This window comes from Wolffia australiana, chromosome 1 (genome assembly GCF_029677425.1).
Source record: "Wolffia australiana isolate 7733 chromosome 1, ASM2967742v1".
NCBI classification, from domain to species: Eukaryota; Viridiplantae; Streptophyta; class Magnoliopsida; order Alismatales; family Araceae; genus Wolffia; species Wolffia australiana.
In genome coordinates, this window is record NC_135835.1 from 9,777,109 (window position 1) to 9,798,364 (window position 21,256).

General features: G+C 43.5%; 4 protein-coding genes across 5 annotated transcripts; 2 read left to right on the plus strand and 2 right to left on the minus strand.

The window, feature by feature from the left end:
• The first annotated feature begins 11,840 nt into the window (after positions 1-11,840).
• Positions 11,841-12,471, plus strand: LOC144705622 (uncharacterized). Its single transcript, XM_078578390.1, has 2 exons — positions 11,841-11,975; positions 12,078-12,471. The coding sequence occupies exons 1-2, from the start codon at positions 11,882-11,884 to the stop codon at positions 12,344-12,346; spliced, it is 363 nt and encodes a 120-aa protein (XP_078434516.1). The 5' UTR covers positions 11,841-11,881; the 3' UTR covers positions 12,347-12,471.
• On the minus strand, positions 12,200-13,280 carry LOC144705603 (uncharacterized). Its single transcript, XM_078578374.1, has one exon. It carries the CDS (start codon positions 13,278-13,280, stop codon positions 12,603-12,605), a length of 678 nt encoding a protein of 225 aa, XP_078434500.1. The 3' UTR covers positions 12,200-12,602.
• A 356-nt stretch (positions 13,281-13,636) lies between these two features.
• On the plus strand, positions 13,637-15,515 carry LOC144705589 (Tetratricopeptide repeat (TPR)-like superfamily protein). Of its 2 annotated transcripts, none has more exons than XM_078578355.1 (3): positions 13,637-14,998; positions 15,073-15,219; positions 15,298-15,515. In XM_078578355.1, the coding sequence occupies exons 1-2, from the start codon at positions 13,637-13,639 to the stop codon at positions 15,097-15,099; spliced, it is 1,389 nt and encodes a 462-aa protein (XP_078434481.1). In that variant the 3' UTR covers positions 15,100-15,219; positions 15,298-15,515. The 2 variants fall into 2 exon arrangements, with proteins under 2 accessions (XP_078434481.1, XP_078434489.1); XM_078578363.1 differs by having other exon boundaries at positions 15,076-15,219.
• Positions 15,000-16,708, minus strand: LOC144705609 (protein-S-isoprenylcysteine O-methyltransferase A-like). The gene is made up of 5 exons (XM_078578382.1): positions 16,598-16,708; positions 16,215-16,496; positions 15,544-15,787; positions 15,316-15,444; positions 15,000-15,182 (listed from the first exon to the last, which is right to left on the minus strand). The coding sequence occupies exons 2-5, from the start codon at positions 16,345-16,347 to the stop codon at positions 15,092-15,094; spliced, it is 597 nt and encodes a 198-aa protein (XP_078434508.1). The 5' UTR covers positions 16,348-16,496; positions 16,598-16,708; the 3' UTR covers positions 15,000-15,091.
• Positions 16,709-21,256: the final 4,548 nt, after the last annotated feature.

The following is a 21,256-nucleotide window of genomic DNA, read 5'->3' on the forward strand; positions in this document are numbered from 1 at the left end:
GAACACTGACAACCATCGACCGAAGGAATCTCATTCACGATTCTGAGCCCTGTTATGTATCCCTTGCGAAACCCACGATCCCAGGATCTTGGATCTATTCGACATCGTATCCACGCCATTTGTCATTTCTCCTCTCCGCGGTTGTGTCTATTATTGTCCAAAGGAACATAATTGCTTTGATCCATCTTCCAAGAACACCAGAATCTCTGCAGCAACGGTGTTACTTGTTGAATATGGGAATTCCTCTATTCCATCTTCCAGAAACAATCTACCATGAACATTGGGACGTAACTCATTAGACTGCCATGGGCAGCCTTCAATTGATTTTGTTCCAATCGTCCACACCTTTCGGTCATTTGAGCTTAAATGTGTTACCATCATTTTTGAACCACATGCGTCTACTACAGTGCCGAAATCCTCCGACAAACGTTTTCCTGGTTTCTTCCAATTGTCGTACCCACGAGAATCAACATCCCTTCACCCAAGTTGGGATTGGCTGGTCTTGTATTCAGGTCCATGTGATCCGGCTCTCTGCCGTTTACATCTATGTTGGTCACGAACTACTCGAGCAGCTGTGTCCTGGTCCGCAGGAGCCTCCATCTCACCTCCAGAATTCCAGCCTCCCATAGACGGTCGTGAATTGACAAGAACTCCCTAGTCCAAGCCCAAAGGTTTCACCTTCTTCCCTCTTTCTTTTACAGTGTTGATTACGTCTTTCAGTACTGGGTTACGATTGCTCCACTGCCTTGAGAGAGTTTAAACGTGAGTATAGGGTTTAGCTACCTGAGAGAGAATTTTTTTGACGGTGTCGGATCATCTAGTTCACATCAATGGTCCGGATGCTATTCGACGAAGATCGTCCCCCACTCCACCGGCTTTTGAGCTGACCTTGCAGATCATCGAGATTCTGGTTGTGCTTGATTCTTCTCCGAGTCTTTATCTGGATTACGACTCGCATTACTTGGATTCTGCCATATTTCTCATTGAATTTCCATATTACGCATCATTTCAACATTGTATTGCATTCATGTCCATTTTCCTTGTGGTGTAGCACACGTCGCCATTTCTGGCTCGTCGTGTTACACCAGGATTTGGGAAGTTAAATGAGGGGGAATATAGAGAGATATATGGAGAGATTTTACTGAGAGAAATAAATGGTTTTATAGAGAGAGAATGTCAAAATGAGGAGATTGTGAGAGAAAGAGAAGAAGGGGGTAGAGGGAGTTTGAGATGGAATTTGAAGGTGCAAATGAAGGATATTTTTTGAAGTTTTGAGGGGATGAAATTGGGATATGGCTGAAGGTCTGGAGAGAGAAAGGGTTGATAATAGATAGAGAAAGTAGGGAAAATGAGTGTTTAGAGTGAGAAAGTGATGGATTTTAAGGGTAAATGGAAGGATGATGATGTGGAAAATATAAATCTAGGTTCCTAAAACCTTTATTCAAGTTTTTCAATCCCTCAATGCTTCCTCTCAAGTCTGGATCCTTGTATTTTTCCAGGATCTGGCATTTTTCAATGCAAACAAGAGATGGGATTAAGAGAAAACTCCAATAAACTTACATTAAGCAGGTTGAACAACCTGGATTATGAAATATGCCTTGTCCTACTGGCCAGCCTATTTCGAGAGCTCATCCAGAATGAGGGGAAATGAGGGAGAAAAAGTGTGTTTATACATTGAAAGAATTACTAAAATACACCTTTGAGCATTTTCTATTCTCTTTTCTTGCCATTTTGCCTCTTTTTCTCCATTGGTTGAGAGCTTCCCCCTGTAATCTTTAGCTTCTTTCTTTGTAAGGCTTTTGAGAGCCCAATGGGCATGCCAGGTTGTGGCCCGTCTCCCTCAGACCTCTCTTTTGAAAGCCCACTCCATCTTTTGCTCCTTTCAAGCCAATTTTAAGAATCACTTGACTCGTAAAAATTCTCCAACTCTTTAAGAATTACCATCTTCTCATTGATGTAAATTTCTGCACATGTAAAACTATAAAATACACATCAGTCCTACGATTGCTTGACTTCAACTATAAAATAACCATAATGTACAAAAATTAGAATTTATAGCTAGTGCATAAATATTTAGTTAATTTAAGTGATAAATGATAAATTATAAATTAATAATACCAAAAACATCTAAAATGAATGTAAATGTACATGTATTTATCATGTTATCAAGCATATGTTAAAATGAGAACTGGTCACTATGTGCTTAGTTTTGTGATAAAGTTTGGGGAGAACATAGTTGACCAAGTGTAAAGATAGGTTTTACTTTTGGACATGGAGATGGAATGCACAAAAGTTTTGTCCCCATTTGAAGCATGAATCCAATTGTTATTCATAATTCAAAATGGTATTAATTGGATGGTTCAATCAAATTCATATTGTCCATCATCTTCTTGGTGACTACTATTACTTGGGTGATCTCATCATTGGTTGGTGAAGTCAATGATGTCATCTTGGTCTGTGACATCATCCATTGGTGATGGCCGTGCCATCGCCTATAGGTGACATCGTTGACATCCTCTCACTTGGTCACACCATCCCATCTCAGTTTGTGGTGTTAATGATGTTATATCGGTCTATGACATAGTTCATCACTTACATTGGTGCTGTTGTTGATAGGTGAGATCTGAGACATGTTCTTACTTAGTCACATCATTTTGTGAAGTTGGTCATGTTGTCTAAACAGTGATGCCAATGACTTCATTCTGTCACATCAATGACATCCTCAAAAGGTTATGTCATCTCTTCATGGTTGATAGTGTCAATGATGTCGTCTTGATCTGTGACATTGTCCATTGCTTACGTCAGTTACATCATTGGTACATAACATTCATGGTGCCCTCTTACTTGGTCAGTTGTCAAATGATGAGTTGGTCACATCGTCTTGGTTGGTGACATCAATGATGTTGTCTCAAATGGTGACATCGTCCATCAATTATATTGGTGACATTGTCGATAGATGACGTCGCAGACATCCTCTCACTCAATCACATTGTTTTGTCACAGTCGGTGACATCAGTAATGTTGCCTCGGTCAGCAACATTGTCCATCGGTTTCGTTGGTGACGTCTGGGGCATGCTCTCACTTGGTCACTTCATCATGGTCAGTGCCCACAATGATGTTGTCGTGGTTAGTGATGTCGTCCATTGATTATGTTCATGACATCATCGATATGTGATGTTTGGGACATTCTCTCACTTGGTGATGTTGTCCATCAGGGCTCTCTGTCAGTATACATCCGGGACGCGAACGGGACAATTTTTTCGTCCCGAGATGGAAAAATTGTCCCGTCCATGGGCTCGGACGAATCAGTGGACGAAATTTCGTCCTACATATGCGCGGACGGGACATTTTCTGTCCCGTTGGATGATAAAATCCATCCGTCCGGAATACTCGGATGATGGACGGACGACATATGGACGACTTGGTAATAAATATTTGAAAGAAATATTTATTTACATTTGAAATAATCGACCAATTTTTTAATTTTCCATTAACAAGCTGTCAGATTGTTCACCATTTTTTTTTTTGAATTTAGAGATGAGGCTCAGACTCTATTTAGATTAAGCAAGAAGTCTGGATTTCTACATTTGTAAAACGATGCTAGTAGATTTTAAAGTTTATTTAAATATTAAGCATGTTGAAGCAAAAATTATAGACCCGTTTCACTCACCAAACATTTTAAAATTTCAGAGACGAGGACGAGGACGGAACATTTTAGAGGGGAGACTGACACTAACTTTTTAGAATAATCAAGGAATCTGGAATTTTACAATTTCCAAACGATGATATTAAAGTTTTAATTTTCTTAAAATGTTCAGCATATTTGAGTAAATCTTATTGTCCCGATCTTTCTGTAACTAAAATTCTAGAGAGGGTGATGAATTTCACTTCCCACATTTTCTACCATCCGAGATAAAAGCGATTTCGTACGAGGTTGTAGTCCTCATTTGAAAATTGCAAATGTTTTACATGATCATTCAAAAGGTAAACTGTAGTCTGTGTGCTATCAGACTAAAAGAGGGGGAAAATATTCAGAGTATGGCTTGACGTGGGGAGGGGATTTTCATCCAGTCGTCCGTCCAACTCGCTGAAAACCACCTTCACTTTTGCCGTAGAGTGCCGGTGTTGCGATGGCCGTCTGACATCTTGCACATTTACTCCGTTCACACTGAAATAAAATGGAGGAAATAATTATTCACAAGTTAGTATCATTTTTCCAATTCACTGAAGTGAAAATTACTAACCATCATTTTTCAGCAAAAATATTTTCCAATTCAAATATGGGACGCAAAGCAACATAACAGGATTACTCCATATCTTGCAGAAGTGAAATAAGAAAAAATGATGGACCGTACAGGAAGAATACAAAAAAACACGGTCCAAATAAAAAATTCCTCAAGAGGTCTCCTGCCATGTCCCAATACTGACCGTCGGTTTTTAAAAAAGAACTTTTCCACCTTAAAGGTGGGATGTAAATTAACGTAACATTATTGTGCAGTATCTCGAAGAAGTTCAATATGACAAAATGAAAAAACGTAGAGGAGGAAGAGTGGAGAAAACAAAAAAAGGGAAAACAGAAAAAAAAATATAACGTACAAGATTCGATGAAATAAAAGAAGAGAAGAAGAGCAGAGTAAACGTGAAGACAAATAGAAGAAATAAGGTGACAAATTGATGAACTAATGACGAAAGAACAGGCCGTTAGAGAGTCAATATAAATGCGCAAAACTTCACATGAGAAGGACAAGGAAAAATGCAAAGTAGTGTAAGAAAATAAGAGAACAAAAAGAGGAGAAGGGAAGATAAGAGAGCACGATAATTAAAAAAATACAGAAGTGGAGCCAAAAAATATGAAAATGGGAGGTAAAAGGAAAGGTAAGAACATAAGATAGAAAGATAGACAGATAGATCACATTCAAGTAGAAAAATAACTTATAGTAAATCATGAGGGATGTAAACCCGTCCACCACCTTCCTGTTTTTCCGCTGTTACTCTGTTACGCGGAAATAGAGCGAGTTAGGCCAAAAAAACATGCACAAGCAAAGCTATGAAAGTGACATAACGTAACTCACCATCAGAAGAGCTGCCATCCTCGTCAATGTCATCCTCAGAGTCAGACGAGCACTGCTCTGCACGGATTCCAACATCCTTCCACCAGCTTAGTGGATTGTCTTCCTGCTCACTACACGGGATATTCAGATACTTGTCTAGATCCCGCCTAGGCGTTGGGCTTGGGCGCTGAGTCTTGCACGGACGCGTATATTGTTGCTTAGTAGACACAAAGTGATCCAGACGGCGTCTTCTAGATGATTCGTCCTGCTCTGCATCACACCCATTTGCACTCGTGTTACACGCGCTGTCTAGAAGACCGCCGAGGTAGGAAAGCACGTCTTCACGATATGACGGATGCACGACATCTATCTTGGAGAATGGATCCAGGGTCCCCGCCGTCGCCACTGTGTGATTGCCCCAAATGACCTTTGTGTACTGCATCAACTTGTTATACATGGCACTACACGCCGAGCACAACGCTTCCCTCTGCTCGTCATCCAAGGTAGCCCCAGCACTGTACATAGCCTGGTCAAGTTGGGACATCATGTCCGAGATCAACGACGTTACCTTAGTGATCGGCAATCTCTTCGCGGAACAGACATAGTCAGAACCTTCACACAGTGGCCCCAAGATACTGAGATATTCTTCAATTAAATACCAGTCCTCCTGACATAGCACGTACTCCTTACTCAATGTGGAAAGGAACCTCACGGCCATATGGTCGAGTACCTCTCTCTTCGCAAGAGCACGCTCTAACATCTTGAATGTGGAGTTCTAGCGCGTCGGGTAGTCCACTTTTATCTTGATCGAGTTCGGAAGCTCAAACATCTTGCACATATCAACATATTTCTCCATCCGTTGCATGGACCCTTGAATAGCGTTGACAATGGCTCTGACGCATGAAACGGCTACTCTCAGGGGTGCAAAAGTCATTGAACTGCATTCGTCGCCTTGCGAGTCGGTTGGTTCATCCGTGGCCAACGCAGCATATGGCTGAAGATCTCGACCTCGTTCCGTACTAATTTCTGGTGCTTCAGGGTTGCGTATGATCCTCAGTCCGGACTAGACTACAAGGTTGAGAACATGTGCAATGTATGGTACATGTCTATCCATAGTGAATTGTGGGTTTACAGTCTTCAGCTGATCTACAATGACGTCAGCATGGTTCTGTTGTTAGATGCGTTGTCCGTCGTAATGGCACAAAGCTTCGACTCTATTCCATATTCATATGCAACCTCCACGACGAGCCTCGCCAAGTTGGTGCCGCAATGGGATCCCTTGATCCACCAGATAGCAAGTAGCAAATCACAGAGCTTCCAGTCGCCGTCAATCTAATGGGCGGTTACACCTAGAAGGGAGAGGTTATTTCTTGATGTCCACGCATCCACTGTCAGATAGACGCTATGAATGTCAGCAAACATCTCTATTAGTTTCCCTCGGACTTTTGTATACATGGTAGAAGCCATAGCTTTGACCGCATCAGGACTAGGGACGTCGCTAACCACCTGCGTCCCGTAGAACCATAATCTTTGGAACGACTTCTTCTTCACAAGTTGCCACGGAAGATCGTTGTCACAAATGAATCTGACAAACTCTTCCTTCGTACGCTCCTTGGTGATGTCGCGTAAGTAAAGCTTGGGGGACAGAAAGTCATAGTGGGTTAGCTTCCTCTGGTTCGTCTGGACGCCCTTCAGTTCATTGTGATATTTACGATGTGCTTTCTCTATATGTCTCCAGAACACATTCGTGCTCCTATCCTTATTCCGCCTGATGATGACCTTATGAGTGGGGTTCTGCGCTTGACAAAGCGTACATTGGTACTCGTCCGGGCCGAGTTCAACAAATCAATCTAAAACTTTAGACCGCTTGCGTCTAACGCTTCGAGATGACACATTGTCATCGACCTCTACCACGTAGCACTCCGCAGACACCGACGGCGAAACCCTTGCTGTTGACTTGGGAGTGGTAGCGGATGTGGACTCCATATCTATATCAGAATTAATCACAATACATATTCGTTCATATGAATCACAAACATAGCAATTTGAACACGGTACTAAAGTGACACTGAAGTATGATTAAACAAATGGAGACTTTAATAGATGTGTACAACACTCAACATGCATAAGGATTACAGATGCGAAAAAATTATTTGGAGATGACCGTGGATATTAGTCTCGAAACTCAGACCGACGCAGTAATAATATATCGACAGACCTATAACAATTCATGCGGACTCAGAACCGGTAATCACATAACACATGCGCCGTGTGTATTAATACGCAACTAGAAATCTATCGTGTACAATTCGTGACCGGGTGAAATATACGTACCTCTTCGGGTCACCGACAAAGTAAGCTGCAGAACAGAAGCTCTGAGGAAGACGTGTCCAAATTATCTGAAGAACACATGAAATCAGTGAAATTAAACTTAGGTAGATAAGATAGATAGATAGATAGATAGATAATTAGACAGATAGATAGGTAGATAAGATAGATAGATAAGATAGATGGATAGATAGATACGTAGATAGGTAGATAGATTGATAGGTAGATAAGATGGATAGATGGATAGATAGATACGTAGATAGGTAGATAGATTGATAGGTAGATAAGATGGATAGATGGATAGATAGATACGTAGATAGGTAGATAGATTGATGGGTTGATAAGGTGGATAGATAGATAGATAAACAGAAAGGTAGATACATGGCAAGATATATAGGTAGATACGTAGATAGACAAGGTAGATAGGTAGATAAGATAGGAAGATAGGTAGAGAAGGTAGACAAATTGATAGACACGTAGAGAGATAGATAAGATAGATAGATAGGTAGATAGATAGATAAGATAGACGGATAGATACGTAGATAGATAGATTGATAGGTAGATAAGTTAGATAGATAGATAGATAAATAGGCAGATAGATAGGTAGATAAGATAGGTAGATAGATAGATACGTAGATAGGTAGATAGAGAGATTGGTAGATAATATAGATAGGTACAAAGATTCGTAGGTACAAGGATAGAAAGATAGGTAGATAGTATAGACAGATAGATAGATAGATAGATACGTAGATAGACAGGTAGATAGATAGGTAGAGAAGATAGATAGATAAACATGTAGGTAGATAGGTAGACAGGATAGATAGGTAGATACATAGATTGATAAGATAGATAGGTAGATAGATAAACAGATAGATACGTAGATAGGTAAGATAGACAGATAGGTAGATCACATAGATAGATTAAATGGTAGATAGATAGACAGATAGATAGGTAGATAACATAGATAGATAGATAGATAGATAAGATAGATACATAGACAGATAGATAGGTAAGATAGATAGACAAGTAGATAGATAGATAGATAGAAGCATAAGATAGATGGATAGATAGATACATAGATAGATAGATAAATTGATAGAAAGTCATTTCGAAAGTCATTCTATCCTTATATTTTTCCTCCACCAGCCCCCAAAAATGATACCCTAATTGGATTGATCGACAGTGAGTTAGATAGCTAAAAAGTGAGAAAGTTGGATCAACAGAGAGATAGGTAGATAGATAGATAGATAGGTAGACATTGAGATAGATAGGTAGTGAGATAGAGAGGTGGACATTGAGATAGATAGATAGCCAGTGAGATAGATAGGTAGGTATTGAGGTAGATCGGTCGAGAATGAGATAGTCAGAACAAGAGTGAGATTGCGAGATAGACAACATACCTTGCCGGCGGTGGGACACCTTCCCAACGGTGAATCACCACTATCTCGCGCAGAGAGGGAGGAAGAGTGGCGGGACGCCACTGTCTTGCCGGCGGTGGAACACCACTGTCGTTCGAACTGCGAAATGGGGCTGGCTCTTTCAAAATGAGGTTGTAACTTGTAAGTAACCTATTTTCAGGATACATTTTTCGTTCGGGATGATAACGTCGGACAATTTTTCCAATGGAGGGGACGAAAAATCGTCTGGGAGATATTGGACGGGACGGTTTTTCACTCCCTGGACGAAAAACTGTCCCGTCCTTCGTCCCGGGGAAAATTATGGACGACACACTAGATGGAATTCCTCCTGTCCCACCCATCGTCCCCGTCTGGGACGATCCGGATGTATATCTGTCAGGTATTCTCAGTTGATGATGCCCGTCCATTGGTGACATCAGGAATGTCGTTGACAGGTGACATTGATAATGTTGCCTTTGTTAGAGTTAACATGTTTGAATAAATTTTTTACTTATGTTTTTGGTCAAGTTCTATTCATATTTCATTCAATTAGATTTGACTGATAAAATTTTTTGATCTATTCAGATCGAATATGCTTCGAATTGATTGAAACATTCGATCAAAATTTGATCGTTTTGATTCAATCCAAACCCTGATCCCCACTCGCTTGCTCTCTTCTCTCTCATTCTTGCATGCTCTCTCTCTCTTTCAGTCTCTAGTTCTCTCTCTCTCTCTCTCTCTCTCTCTCTCTCTCTCTATCGAGTTCTCCCTCTCTCTTGCACACACTCTCTTTCTCTTTTGTTCTCTCTTTCGTCCTCTCTCTCCCACTAACTCTCTCTCTCTCTCTCATTTGATGATTATACATATATGTTCTTTTAGTAATTTGAAAATTTTGATGCAATCCAATCCGAGCAGTGGGTTGGATAGTTAAATAGAATGAGTACGAAGCAATTTTCTGGCACAAATGATAGAGGTTCATGTTTGATTGATTGAATGCTCGATCAGATAGAACATTCAATTTACCAGAACAAATCCGAAATCCCTATCTACAAGTAGGGGAAGACACGTCCTAGATGGGATGGCTCGGACGTGATGCGACAGATGATCAGTGGTAACTGACGAGGACATGACATTGAGTTCGTCACGTCTGTCGTCCCAACTCGCATCCCAGGTTTTTGACAAAATCGGTCACCATTTCATTACATGTCATTTGACATGGTTGTTCTGTTCTGTTCGTTTTAAACGAACAAAAAAATCACACAAAAGAACCACAAAGGGACTTGTTCTTTGTCTGTACTTTTTTTTCAAAAACGAACAAAATTTGCACGATTCGCATAAATCCGCACATTCGCACAAAACTAGAAAAAAAATTCACACAAAACAAACAAAAGAACCGCACACGGGTCTGTGCGATGTTCTGTTCGAATTTGTTTGTGTTCTGTTACGAAAACCGAACAGAACGAAGAATTCGCACAAAAAGAACATAACGACCATGTCTACATGTCAAGGACCCGCTCATCCCTCCCTCATCCCATCACCAAATGGTGTCCCCTGTTGCCGGGGACAAAAGGAAATGAACAATTTTTTTTTTACAGATCTCTCTCTCTCTCTCTCTCTCTCTCTCTCTCTCTCTCTTTGTGCCTTTCTCTCGGTCTCCCCATCTCGCTCTCTCCTTGTGTCTAGGTGTCACTCCCTCGGTCGCTCTCTCTGTGCTTGGGTGTGTCTCTCTTGGTCTCTCCTCTCCTCTCCCTCAGTCTCTCTCTCTCTCTGTTTCTCTTTCTCTCCTCTCTCCCCCTCTTCTCTCTCTCACCCTTTCTCTGTCACAGTTTCTCGTTCTCTCCTCTCCCCCTCTCTCTCGCTCAGTTTCTCTTTCTCTCCTCCCCCCCTCTCTCTCTCTCAGTTTCTCTTTCTCTCCTCTCTCCCCCCTTTCTCTCTATCTATCTCCCTCTTATTTCTCTAACCCTCTCTCCCTCTTCTCTCTTTCGGTTTCTCTTTCTCTCCTGTCTCTCTCTCTCCCTCTTATCTCTCTAAATTGCTCTCTCTCTCTCCTTATCTCTAGAAATCGCTCTCTCCCTCTTATCTCCCTAAAGCGGTCTCTCTTTCTCACTCCCTCGTTTCTCTCTCAATCAATCTCTCTCCCTCTACTCTCTCTCTTGGTATCTCTATCTCTCTCTCCCTCTTCTCTTTATCCGTGTCACTTTCGTTATATATCTCTCTCCTTCAAAATCCGTGACGGCCGTCCCATCACGTCACCCTTCACTAAGGTTTCGTCACATCGTCCGTCACCGTCTTCGTCACCGTGACGAATGACTTGCGGTTGGCGGTTTGCCGTTCCCCCTTTAGAAGAAGATGCAGAGAAAGGGTATCGTCTACCTAGATATTTATTGGGCCGACGTGGCGCTCTCAGATCTTAATGAAGCGGTCCCTGACGCCATTAACCCGCGACAATGACGTGATCACACCCACGTGGAACGAGAGCAAAAAAATAAAATCCACTAAGATTTCGCCAGCTCGGACAGCTGACGTCACTACCCAAACTAGACCAATTCCCCATCCGACACGTCACAGGCCCATGTTATTCGCAATAATTAATAGATGTCGGCCAGAAAGAAATTACAATTTGAATACATTGACTGCGAGGAATTATATAAAAACCCCGAAATTCTATTTTTGCGTCGGACCAGCAACCCACGTGGTCGGCGATTACTCCGCTGACGACCGGCGGATAACTGGATTCTCCATGAGTCAATCCTGGATTTTCAAAAAAAACGCCAAAGAATCAAGAGGAGAGAGACGATGGTCAACGTGCCAAAGTCCAATTGGTGGTGCCAGCACGTGCCAAGCCAAGATAGCCTCAAAGGAAAGCGCCAGGAAAGAGCATAAAAATTTTTTTTCCTTTTTTTTCCTTTTTTTTCCTTTTTTTTCACGACAGACTCACGATGGGAACGTGGTCGGTGAATCTAGTGAGAGGTGGAGGACGGGCCGCGGAGTACTCTAGCACCAATCATGTTCCATGTATCTCTCTCTCTAGACTTATCTATATCTCCTCGCCGCTGACCGCTGCTATATAAGCCGGGGAAGGTGGGAAGGATTGAGTGGTATGTGATGGATTGGTGGGAGAAGGCCGTCCTGCCGCCAGTCAAGCGAGCCTTCGTCGCCGTCGCCACCGCCGCGCGGCCCAAACATGGCAGGAAACAGGGTCAGTCTCTTTCTCTCTCTAGCACCATCGTTTGGCATGAATTGGGTAGAGAGAGAGATGGAGGTGATATGGTGGCTGACATGGTTTATGGTTGGATGGCAGGGTCGGAGAAGGGAATAGAGAAGCTTGAAGATGATGTGCAGACGTGTGGGTACGAGGACGTGCAGGTGATGTGGGAAATTCTAAGGATGGAGATAGAGATGTCGACGAAGCCGCCCAAGCGCAAGCACTCTTCGCGTTCTAAGGCCTTACTGGACAGCCCGGCGGCTCCGCCGCCGCGCCGCCACCGCCTGGCGGAGATCCACGCGGAGAGCCCCGCCGACGACCGCCGGCGCGCCGCCGTCTCCGCCGCCCGCTGCCTTCCCAAGTAGAGAAAAACCCCTCTATAATTCCCCCTCTCTCTATATATATGTCGTTGTTGAAGCCCCATTAGAGGACTGCAGAGCGGGCTCGATCGAGCTTGCCCACCTCTCTTATCGAGTGGCTTTTCAGATCTTCTTCTCCTTCCCGGTTCTCCTGAAAGAATAATCAGTAATTCGGGGGAGAAATTCTTCGTAAGCACTTACCTCGGACCAAATAATGTAAAGAAGATTAGTTGGGTCGACCCAGATTTATGAACAGCTTGGGTTAGTTTTCGGAAAATTGGAGGCGAGATTTTTCCAGCAGCAGAGGCCAGCGATGGCCGAGGAGCTGAGGATTTGCTTCAATGGCGACCGCCAGATCAAGCACCGAGAGATGGTGATTGGAGAAGGATCTGGCGTTCGCCAAGCCGACGCAGGACGCGACGAGACGCTTCAAGTAGGCGTCCACGCCGTTGTTCAAGAGATTGGCGCAGTCCATGGTCACCCCTGCCAATCCCTCCCCTGAAGCGATCCTCTCCATGCGGTTCCTCAGAGCTTCGCTGTCGCCGAGCTCGCCGTCGCCGGAGAAGAAGCTCGAAGAAGCGCGAATGGCGGACTGTTGGATTCCCAGCGGAGCCTCGATCGGCCGCCGATCGTGTTCTTGCGACGACGATCGGCGGGGAAGAGGAGAAGGCCCGGAAGGGGCTTTCTTCGCTGGCAGCTTGGCTCGGGAGGCGTTGTAGAGAATCGAGCGGAGGAGGCTGTTGTGAAGGCCGACGTTCTCCAGGCCAAGGGTTTCGACGCAGAGCGCCTCGAATTCTGGTTTCCTCAGCTTCTGAACCAGGAATCTGCCGAGATGGCGAAAGTAGCGCTGCGCTCTGTCGGGGCCGATCTTCGCAGCCATCTGCGACCTCAAATCTCTGAGATTCGCGCGGGAGCTTCTCCCCGATCTGGCCGGCGGCATCTCGCAAGCATCAACTCATGTTTCATCCGAATTTCGCAGAGCCATTTCCCGATGATCAAAACCCTAAGCCGAAGAACTCGTCAAAAAACTCCAATTGGACGCAAAAAACCTCCAATTGGCGACAAAAACTGCAATTAGTCCTGCTTCTCCGCCGCGCAATTCCGCTCGCGATCTTCTTCCAGCGCCGCCGCCGACGAGATCTCCCCCCAATCAATCAATCCTCTATTCAATTTTCTCCTTCCCTCCGCTCCTCCACTCAAAGCGCGGCTATCGGATCCTCCAGATCCGAACCCGCTATCAGGCTCTGAAATCTAACTCCCTCGGCGGGGGAGGGGAGATTGGACAGTGTGAGCGCGATGGAGATGGTCGATCGGGTGGTGAGGCTGATAAACAAGCACCCGTTCCCGGCGCAGGCGCTGGATCCGCTCCTCCGCCGCCACCTCCAGACGGCGGAGCAGGTGGATCCGGTGCTCCGCCGCCTCTTCCGCGGCCATTGCCACCACCTGAAGTGCGCCGAGGTCTTCCGCTTCTCGCTCCGCCGCTTCCGGCCGAGCCCGCTCGCCTTCGACACGGCCCTCCTCGCCCTCTCCCGCGCCGGCGACCTCGACCAAGCCTGGAAGCTCGCCGAGGAGGTCAAGTCCTCCCCCCTCCCCTCCCTCCTCTCCCGCCGTTCCCTCTCCATTCTCCTCTCCCGCTACGCCAAGTTCAAGACCTTCGAGGAGACCATGGCGGCCTTCCACCGCTTGGAAGAGCTCTTCTCCGGGCTTGATTTCGGGGTCGACGAGTTCAATCTCCTCCTCCGCGCGCTCTGCCGCCGCGGGGATGTGCTGGCGGCGCGCGCCGTCTTCCGCCGCCTCTGCCCTAGATTTCCCCCAAATGTCCGCACCATGAACACGCTCCTCCTAGGGTTCAAGGAGACCAGGAATCTCCCCGCCATGGAGCTCTTCTTCCACGACGTGCTCCTCCGCGGCTTCCCAATCGACTCCGTCTCCTTCAATATCAGGATCGACGGCTACTGCAAGAAGGGCAAAGTCCGCGCGGCCATGGATTTGCTCGAGGATATGCAAGCTAGAGGCCTCTCCCCTACTCTGGAGACGATGACCACGCTCATTCACGGCGCCGGTATCGCTCGAGATACCTTGCTTGCACGCCACCTGTTCGATGAAATGCTTCAGAGAGGGATTGCTCCTGACGCCGGCGCCTATAACGCCCTGATGGCTGCGCAGGTCCGGGCCCGAGACCCGGCCTCTGCGATGGCGGTGATGACGGAGATGGAGGCGAAGGGCATCGCCGCCGATCACGTCACCTACCACACGGCGCTGAGGGGGCTCCTCGGCCGGCTCAGCGACGTCGCCGGGCTGTTCCGGCTGATGAAGGAGAGGGAATTTGTGCCGCCGGCGAGGACGGCGGCGGCGCTGATGAAGGTGTTCTGCGAGGGCCGCCGGCTTGACCTGGGCCTGGACCTGTGGAGTTATCTTGTGAGCAAGGGCTGCTGCCCCCATGGCCATGCCATGGACCTTCTGGTCACTGCCCTGTGCTGCGGCGGCAGGGCGGCCGAGGCTTACCGCTGTGCCGCCGAGCTCGGCGCCATGGGCAGGCCCCCCACCGAGAGAAGCTTCAGAGTCTTGCAGGGGTTCTTGGCCGGAGACATGGCGGCGGAGCTGACCAAAACCATGCAGCCTCTCCGCCCCTTATCAGATCATGTGCAGCACGTAGATGTGATATGATGATATAGTTAATTTCATTTATATGGTTTGTTTGCGCTTTGTAGAACTTACACACTGGGATTCAGCAGAAGAAGAAGGGCGTCTTTACTTGATGAATGGGAGGCCAGAGGGAACCCGCGCCGCGTATTGCGCATACTCCACCCCAAAGAACTGCTTCAGGAAGAACTCTTCGTACCTGAGTGAATCAAAATTCAGCGTTTTTAGAATTATGGGTGTGTAAATTTCAAGTGAAAACTAATGTATTTATATTTTTTTCACCTGGGTAATTGGTCTAATTACTTTAAACACAGGGAGGGACAGGAGCTCACCGAATTCTGGTGGAGAAGAACCGCCAGGTGACTGCGGCGAAGACGACGATGGAGATGGGACTGCATAGCATTACCTGCGTGCCAACAGCGTACAGAAAGAACCCGCAATACCCTGGATGCCGCACAAATCTGTGGCAAAACATATGAAAAAAATTAAAGTTTTCAAATTTATTTTGATCGAAGATTTTACATTGAAGTGATGAACAGGCGTTTTAATCGAAGATGTACCCGTAAATTCCTCTGGTGATGAGGTGGTGGCTATTTTCTCGCTGGGTTTTGATTTTGTGAGTGAAAGCACGCCCAGCAGTGAGAATAGCAGCCTTGCGTATGATCTCTCCGATCAACACGATCACCAGGCCGAAGTTGCTGATCCACCAGTGCTCCTTCAATTCCGGGAACAGTGCAAGCTCCATGGCATACTCAACCAAGGCACAAGCCATCGCAATAACGTATTGCTTGCTAATCAACAGGGCTGGAGAAAACACGGTGAGAATCCCAATTTTTAAACAAAAAAGAGTTGATAAATTTATATTTTTTAATCTTGTTTGTGGTACACATTTACCGACAGTTTGTTTTGTCTGAGAGATGACGGATTTTAATCATACCAACTGAGAATCGACTGTCGGCACCATTCAGAGTAGAAAATTTGCGCAAATTAAATCAAACAGATGATCCCCAACCCCAACAATATTTAATATTATCCAATGTTAATTCCAAATGCATTAAATTTGGGAGAAGGTTCTTCTACGGATCCAGGCGATTTCTATGAATTAAGAATTTGTTCCTTCATTCGGGAAGCCGAATCGCCTGATTCACGTCGGAGGTTTTGGAAATCGAGATCGCCGCAGCTCACAATGATTACAAAGCATAAATAGAAGATGAGCAAAGAATACACTCACAAGTCATCGACATCTTGGATCTGCCATGGGTGGCAACGGCCAGCACGAACTCGGAGACGTGGAAGAAGGCTACGACAGCGAGCAGCTGCGAAAGCTGGCGGCAGGCAGCGTAGCTGACCAACGCTCCCTCCATCGCCTCTACCTCTCAGGAGTAAAGCGTGCGCTTCTACTTGTATCCTCGATCTGAACGCCTCGTTCCAATCGAATTGCTCATGCCAGAGTCCGCATTGGCGCAACCCTAGGAGACTTCGTTGGCCGATTTGGAATCGTTCTAACCTTCAACTGTTGAAGAAAACGCTCAAAAGGTCAGCATTTTGCAGTCCGGATTGACGCGGAGTCTGATTTGATGCGGGAAGATTGAGAAAGAAGCCAAGAATTCGTACTATTTTCGCCTCCTCGTGCTCGAAGATCGTCGCCGCGTCGGCTTTTGTGAGGTAAGAGAACCATCACGCCTAAAGAAATAGAGGTTTTTTTTTGTAGAGCAACTTATAGGCTTCCTGTTAAATAAACAAAATTATAATAGATTTGCCGAAACACGTGGTGTGGGGGTGCCAGGGCCGACCAACCCAAGGGTCGTGCTTGTAGACCGATCCAGCCGTGTCCTACATGCCACCTTAGTTGAATGTCGATGAGTTTAGGTTTAGGATTATTAAAAACTTGTCCTAGAACATTACATAAACAGATGGAAAAAAAACTAGTTCTTTAACCAAACAGTGATTAAATGTGATTATTTTGGTGAATGCATTTTTATTGTATAATCAAACTCGTACAAATCAGTAAAGGGACATTTTGTATCACATTATAACTTTAGTGACACAAATATAAATAAATTCCCATCAAAATATATCAGAAGTCAATGTAAATGGACAGTGCAAAAAACATGTATTGTGCTTATTAGCCCCTGTACATTCAGTCGAACTGGCAAGGAATGGCATTAGTTCTGCAGTGGTTCATCATTCATAGTGGAAGGTAGCTGTTGATGTATGCTTGTGTCGAGGTCAATTACCACTGCTTACCATAAGTACATCTACTAGCATGCATAGTAGTGAGATGCTTGTTTGGCATCACAAAGTGAATTGAAGAGTACTTGGGAAAATGGCTTGACACGTATAATTCCAATTACAATATTACGCACTCAATATGGACCCCCACAAGCACAAGGATATTCATGTCAGCATCCCTAGACAATCAAATCATCACCAACCTAGAAGTAGCAGTAAGTCTGATACCTTCTCAATTTATTGTCATTGTTAAGGGAATAGAATCATTTAATTCAGTGAGAATACATTTAAATACATTCAAAAATATAAGTTTACATGTCAATTATAATTATTTTGGATTTAAATACTGCATGTAATCATTTATTTCATATATATTGTATTATTTATATAACATGTTGCTTTTAGTTTGCACTATCTTTGAATAATCAAAATAGAAAATATTATGCATAAAAAGGAAGTCCAAACATTGTTTCGAATACACTCGAGCCATCATGATTTTTCAAAAGATTCAGAATATTTTTACCTTTATTTTATAAAGAAATGATTTGTTAGATAAAAATATACTTTGAAGCTTTATTTGTATTTATTTAAAGATTTATAGGCTTCTTGGATATGTGCCTCGGTTCACAAAGAGAGCATAGCTGGGCTGATGGGATGAATCTCTGGATGTGTTTGGGGGTTAATGGTTCCACGAAGGTGGCTTAGAAAGTTGTGAACTTGTATACTGGACATTAATTGGGATGGTTAACTCAATTCAGATTTCGCTGTCCCAATTTTAAGTTATCATGGGCCACATGGCCAATAATTGTAGGGACACATTGCTTCATGATATCTCATGGGCACAAAAAATCCAAGCCGTTTGATTTTGATCCAGTGGTCAGATTTATGTTTATATATAAGAACATATAACATATGTTTTCATTCACCAGGTAATATACTTGGAGAAAGTTACATATTGAAACATGTTAGTTGAGTCTGAACAAGTGTCTCTGTCCATTTAAAAAATGGAGGGCAATAGGTGAGAAGGCGTAATCTAACATGGATCTATTAGCTTTTTGGTGGCATCATGGTTAGTTTTTAATGTAAATTTCCAAATATCTTTTTAATCTAAATTATGCTTATATTGATGGTAAATTTGTTAAACATGCCATCATTTTTTTTTATTTTTGGGTGATTAAAAGACTTTTAATCACCTAATTAACTTACTTTTTTTGTTTGCATCCATTATCCTCAAATGGGCAATCCATGAGAGTTTTGGGTTGTGGGGCTATGGTCTTGGTACATGAAATGAATCTAAATGCAATGTAAGCTTATGATCAACTCAAAATTGATCTCTAAAACATATCAAATATGAAGTAACTTGCAGGGAAAATTTTCCACCTTTGACTTGCTTCCTGAAAGAGCTTCTTCAAGCCCTTCAATTTACCGGGCTCTAGAAGTATCCACGTGAATAATAGGTGGATGGATATCCTCTCCTTCTTCACCACTTCTTGAAGATCTTGTGGATCTCCTCACCATCAAGGAGGGCTTGTGGAGTAAGGGAAGGGAGAAAGCAAGGAAGAAGAAAGAAGTGGAGGGGGGGAGGGGTTTCCCAAATCTGGTTGGGATGGGGCACCTAAAATGGGTGCCCCCTTATTTATGCTTAACAAGAATTTTTTATAAAAATACTTAGGACAAAATATATCTTCCCAACATCCATTTGAGTCTTATGTATGCGACCCTCTAGGCCCATATATCATTATACCAAGTAACTTTAAAGGTCTAATAATATTTATTGGCCAACCTTATTAATTAACAATATCAATATATAGATTAATTAATAAATGATTATTTTAACCTAATAGATAGGTTAAATTTCTAGCCTGTGGGGTGCCAAGCTACACCTCATTCTCTAGAAGATAAAGAATGTCTTTGAACTCTCTCATGGATCCTTGTCTATCATGTAGGTTTTTAGAGGCGTACATCTGGATGAAGAACTCAAAACGATCCGTATCGGAAGACTTTAATAAATCGTAATGACATCATTAAAAACATTGTAATAAATCACCTCGGCATGGATCACGTCCATGAATCGTTCAGTCCTCGAATGAGTTGTGTGGAGCTGCTCATGTGTGCAGCCTCTAGAAGAATCCACACGGTTCTCGACACATCAAATCTCCTCCTTCACATTAACGAGCTTTGTTCAACATCCATCATCGTCGTTATGTCATTCTGATCGCATCGGGAATGGAGAAGAGCCATGGGGAGATGGGAGAAGGGAGAAGAAGGGGAAGGCCCCTGAACAATTCTGGCTTGGGTGAATTTTGTTAAGGGCCTTCCCTTATTTATACTATGGTTATTTTTCATAAAGCCTTCAAACTTAAGTATTTCTTCCGATGTCCAAAGACCATTTGTGTGTGACCCTCTAGGCCCATGTATCAGTCCAGTTAACTACTCTAGTGGCCTAGTAACCTTTATTGGCCTTTAAATAATTTAACTATATCATCATATAGATTAGTTACTATCAGATCAATTTAACCCAATTGATAGGTTGAGTCTCCAACATGTGGGGTGCCAAGCTACACCTCGTGCTCTAGAAGATATAAATGAGTGTGTATCCACTCATCATCGATTACAATATATCTATAATCCCTCATCCACTTGATGCTCCTAGGATGACTTAGAGTATGGTCAACTATCAAACCCTAATCAGTGATCCGAGTTAGTACTGATGCGTTCGAAGATCATCGGAGAACTCTTCTCTCGATATTTCTCTACCTTGGCTAAGGACTTCATCGTATCATCTTTTGTGAGCTGCCACCTCTTATACCAAGAGTGGACAATCCCATCTTGACCACTCAATCATCTTCATGAACTTATTGATGCACTCGAACTAAGACCATTTAGAATCTTATGATTAGAGACTCGTTGGCCATAGTCAAAGTACAACCGTCCGTCCACAAGATGTCTTTAGTGTATCAAGTCTAAGGATCACTTACACAACCGTGATTTGAATCAACCTGATTGAAAATTCGGTATAATACCACTCAGGGATTTGTATGGATTAATTCAGTGAACTCTTTCCACTAAAGAGCACCCACTATCTATCCTTAGTGTCTCCACACTAATGGCTACAGGAACGATCATACTCATCATATGAGTGAGATTAGACAATGATATTCTATGCAGATACTTCAATGTCCTTCTCGATTATCCTTCGAATAAGATTATTTATAACGCATGCATAAAGACTAGTGATCTTCGTATTACGATATCATCATAATTCACAAAGTCAGATCATGTATTCATGGACTTCATTATAAGCATCACACTTGCACTATAATGAATTAAGTTCTATTCATGAAAATGGAACAAGATATGAAATGTGTGATTGGACTTTTGTCCACATATATTTCCATCATATCATTAGTCACCATACTTGTATAATACATCGTCTGCTTGAGACACTCGTATGACTTTAGGTATGGAAAATCATCGAAGCTTTAACCGTTATTTAGTTAGTATTGATGAGTAATGGGGATTACTAGAGAACAACTTCTCCAATATATTTAATACTTTGGCTCAAGATTTATCTACACCATCGTCACTGTGAAGGAGATGAATGTGGATACACACCAACAAGCTGTGGAGTTAGAGGTGGCATGCATGATGGTAAAAACCTAGGCTACGGGTGACAATGATCTGGGAAAAGGACAAAGACGAAGATGTCATGTGCCTAAGGGCCAATTAGTGCTTTTTCTTCACATGTCATGGTATGAATGTCACTCTAATCCTTCAGACTTGGAGTACAAGAACAAACCCAAACGAGATTTGAAATGAGGAAATCACTCCACTAATCTTAATAATGAAAAAAAATCCAAAGTGCTCTTTTAAGGGGGTTCTATTTACAGATCCAAATGGTGGATGGCTATTATAGGTAAACATGGGACTACCCTCAAAATTTTCTGCTTGGAGCCTTTTATGGATTGTTAAATATAATCTTTTGAACTTGGAGCAATCAAAGCCACCCGATTTTCTATCCTTTGATTTGTGTGGCTGATT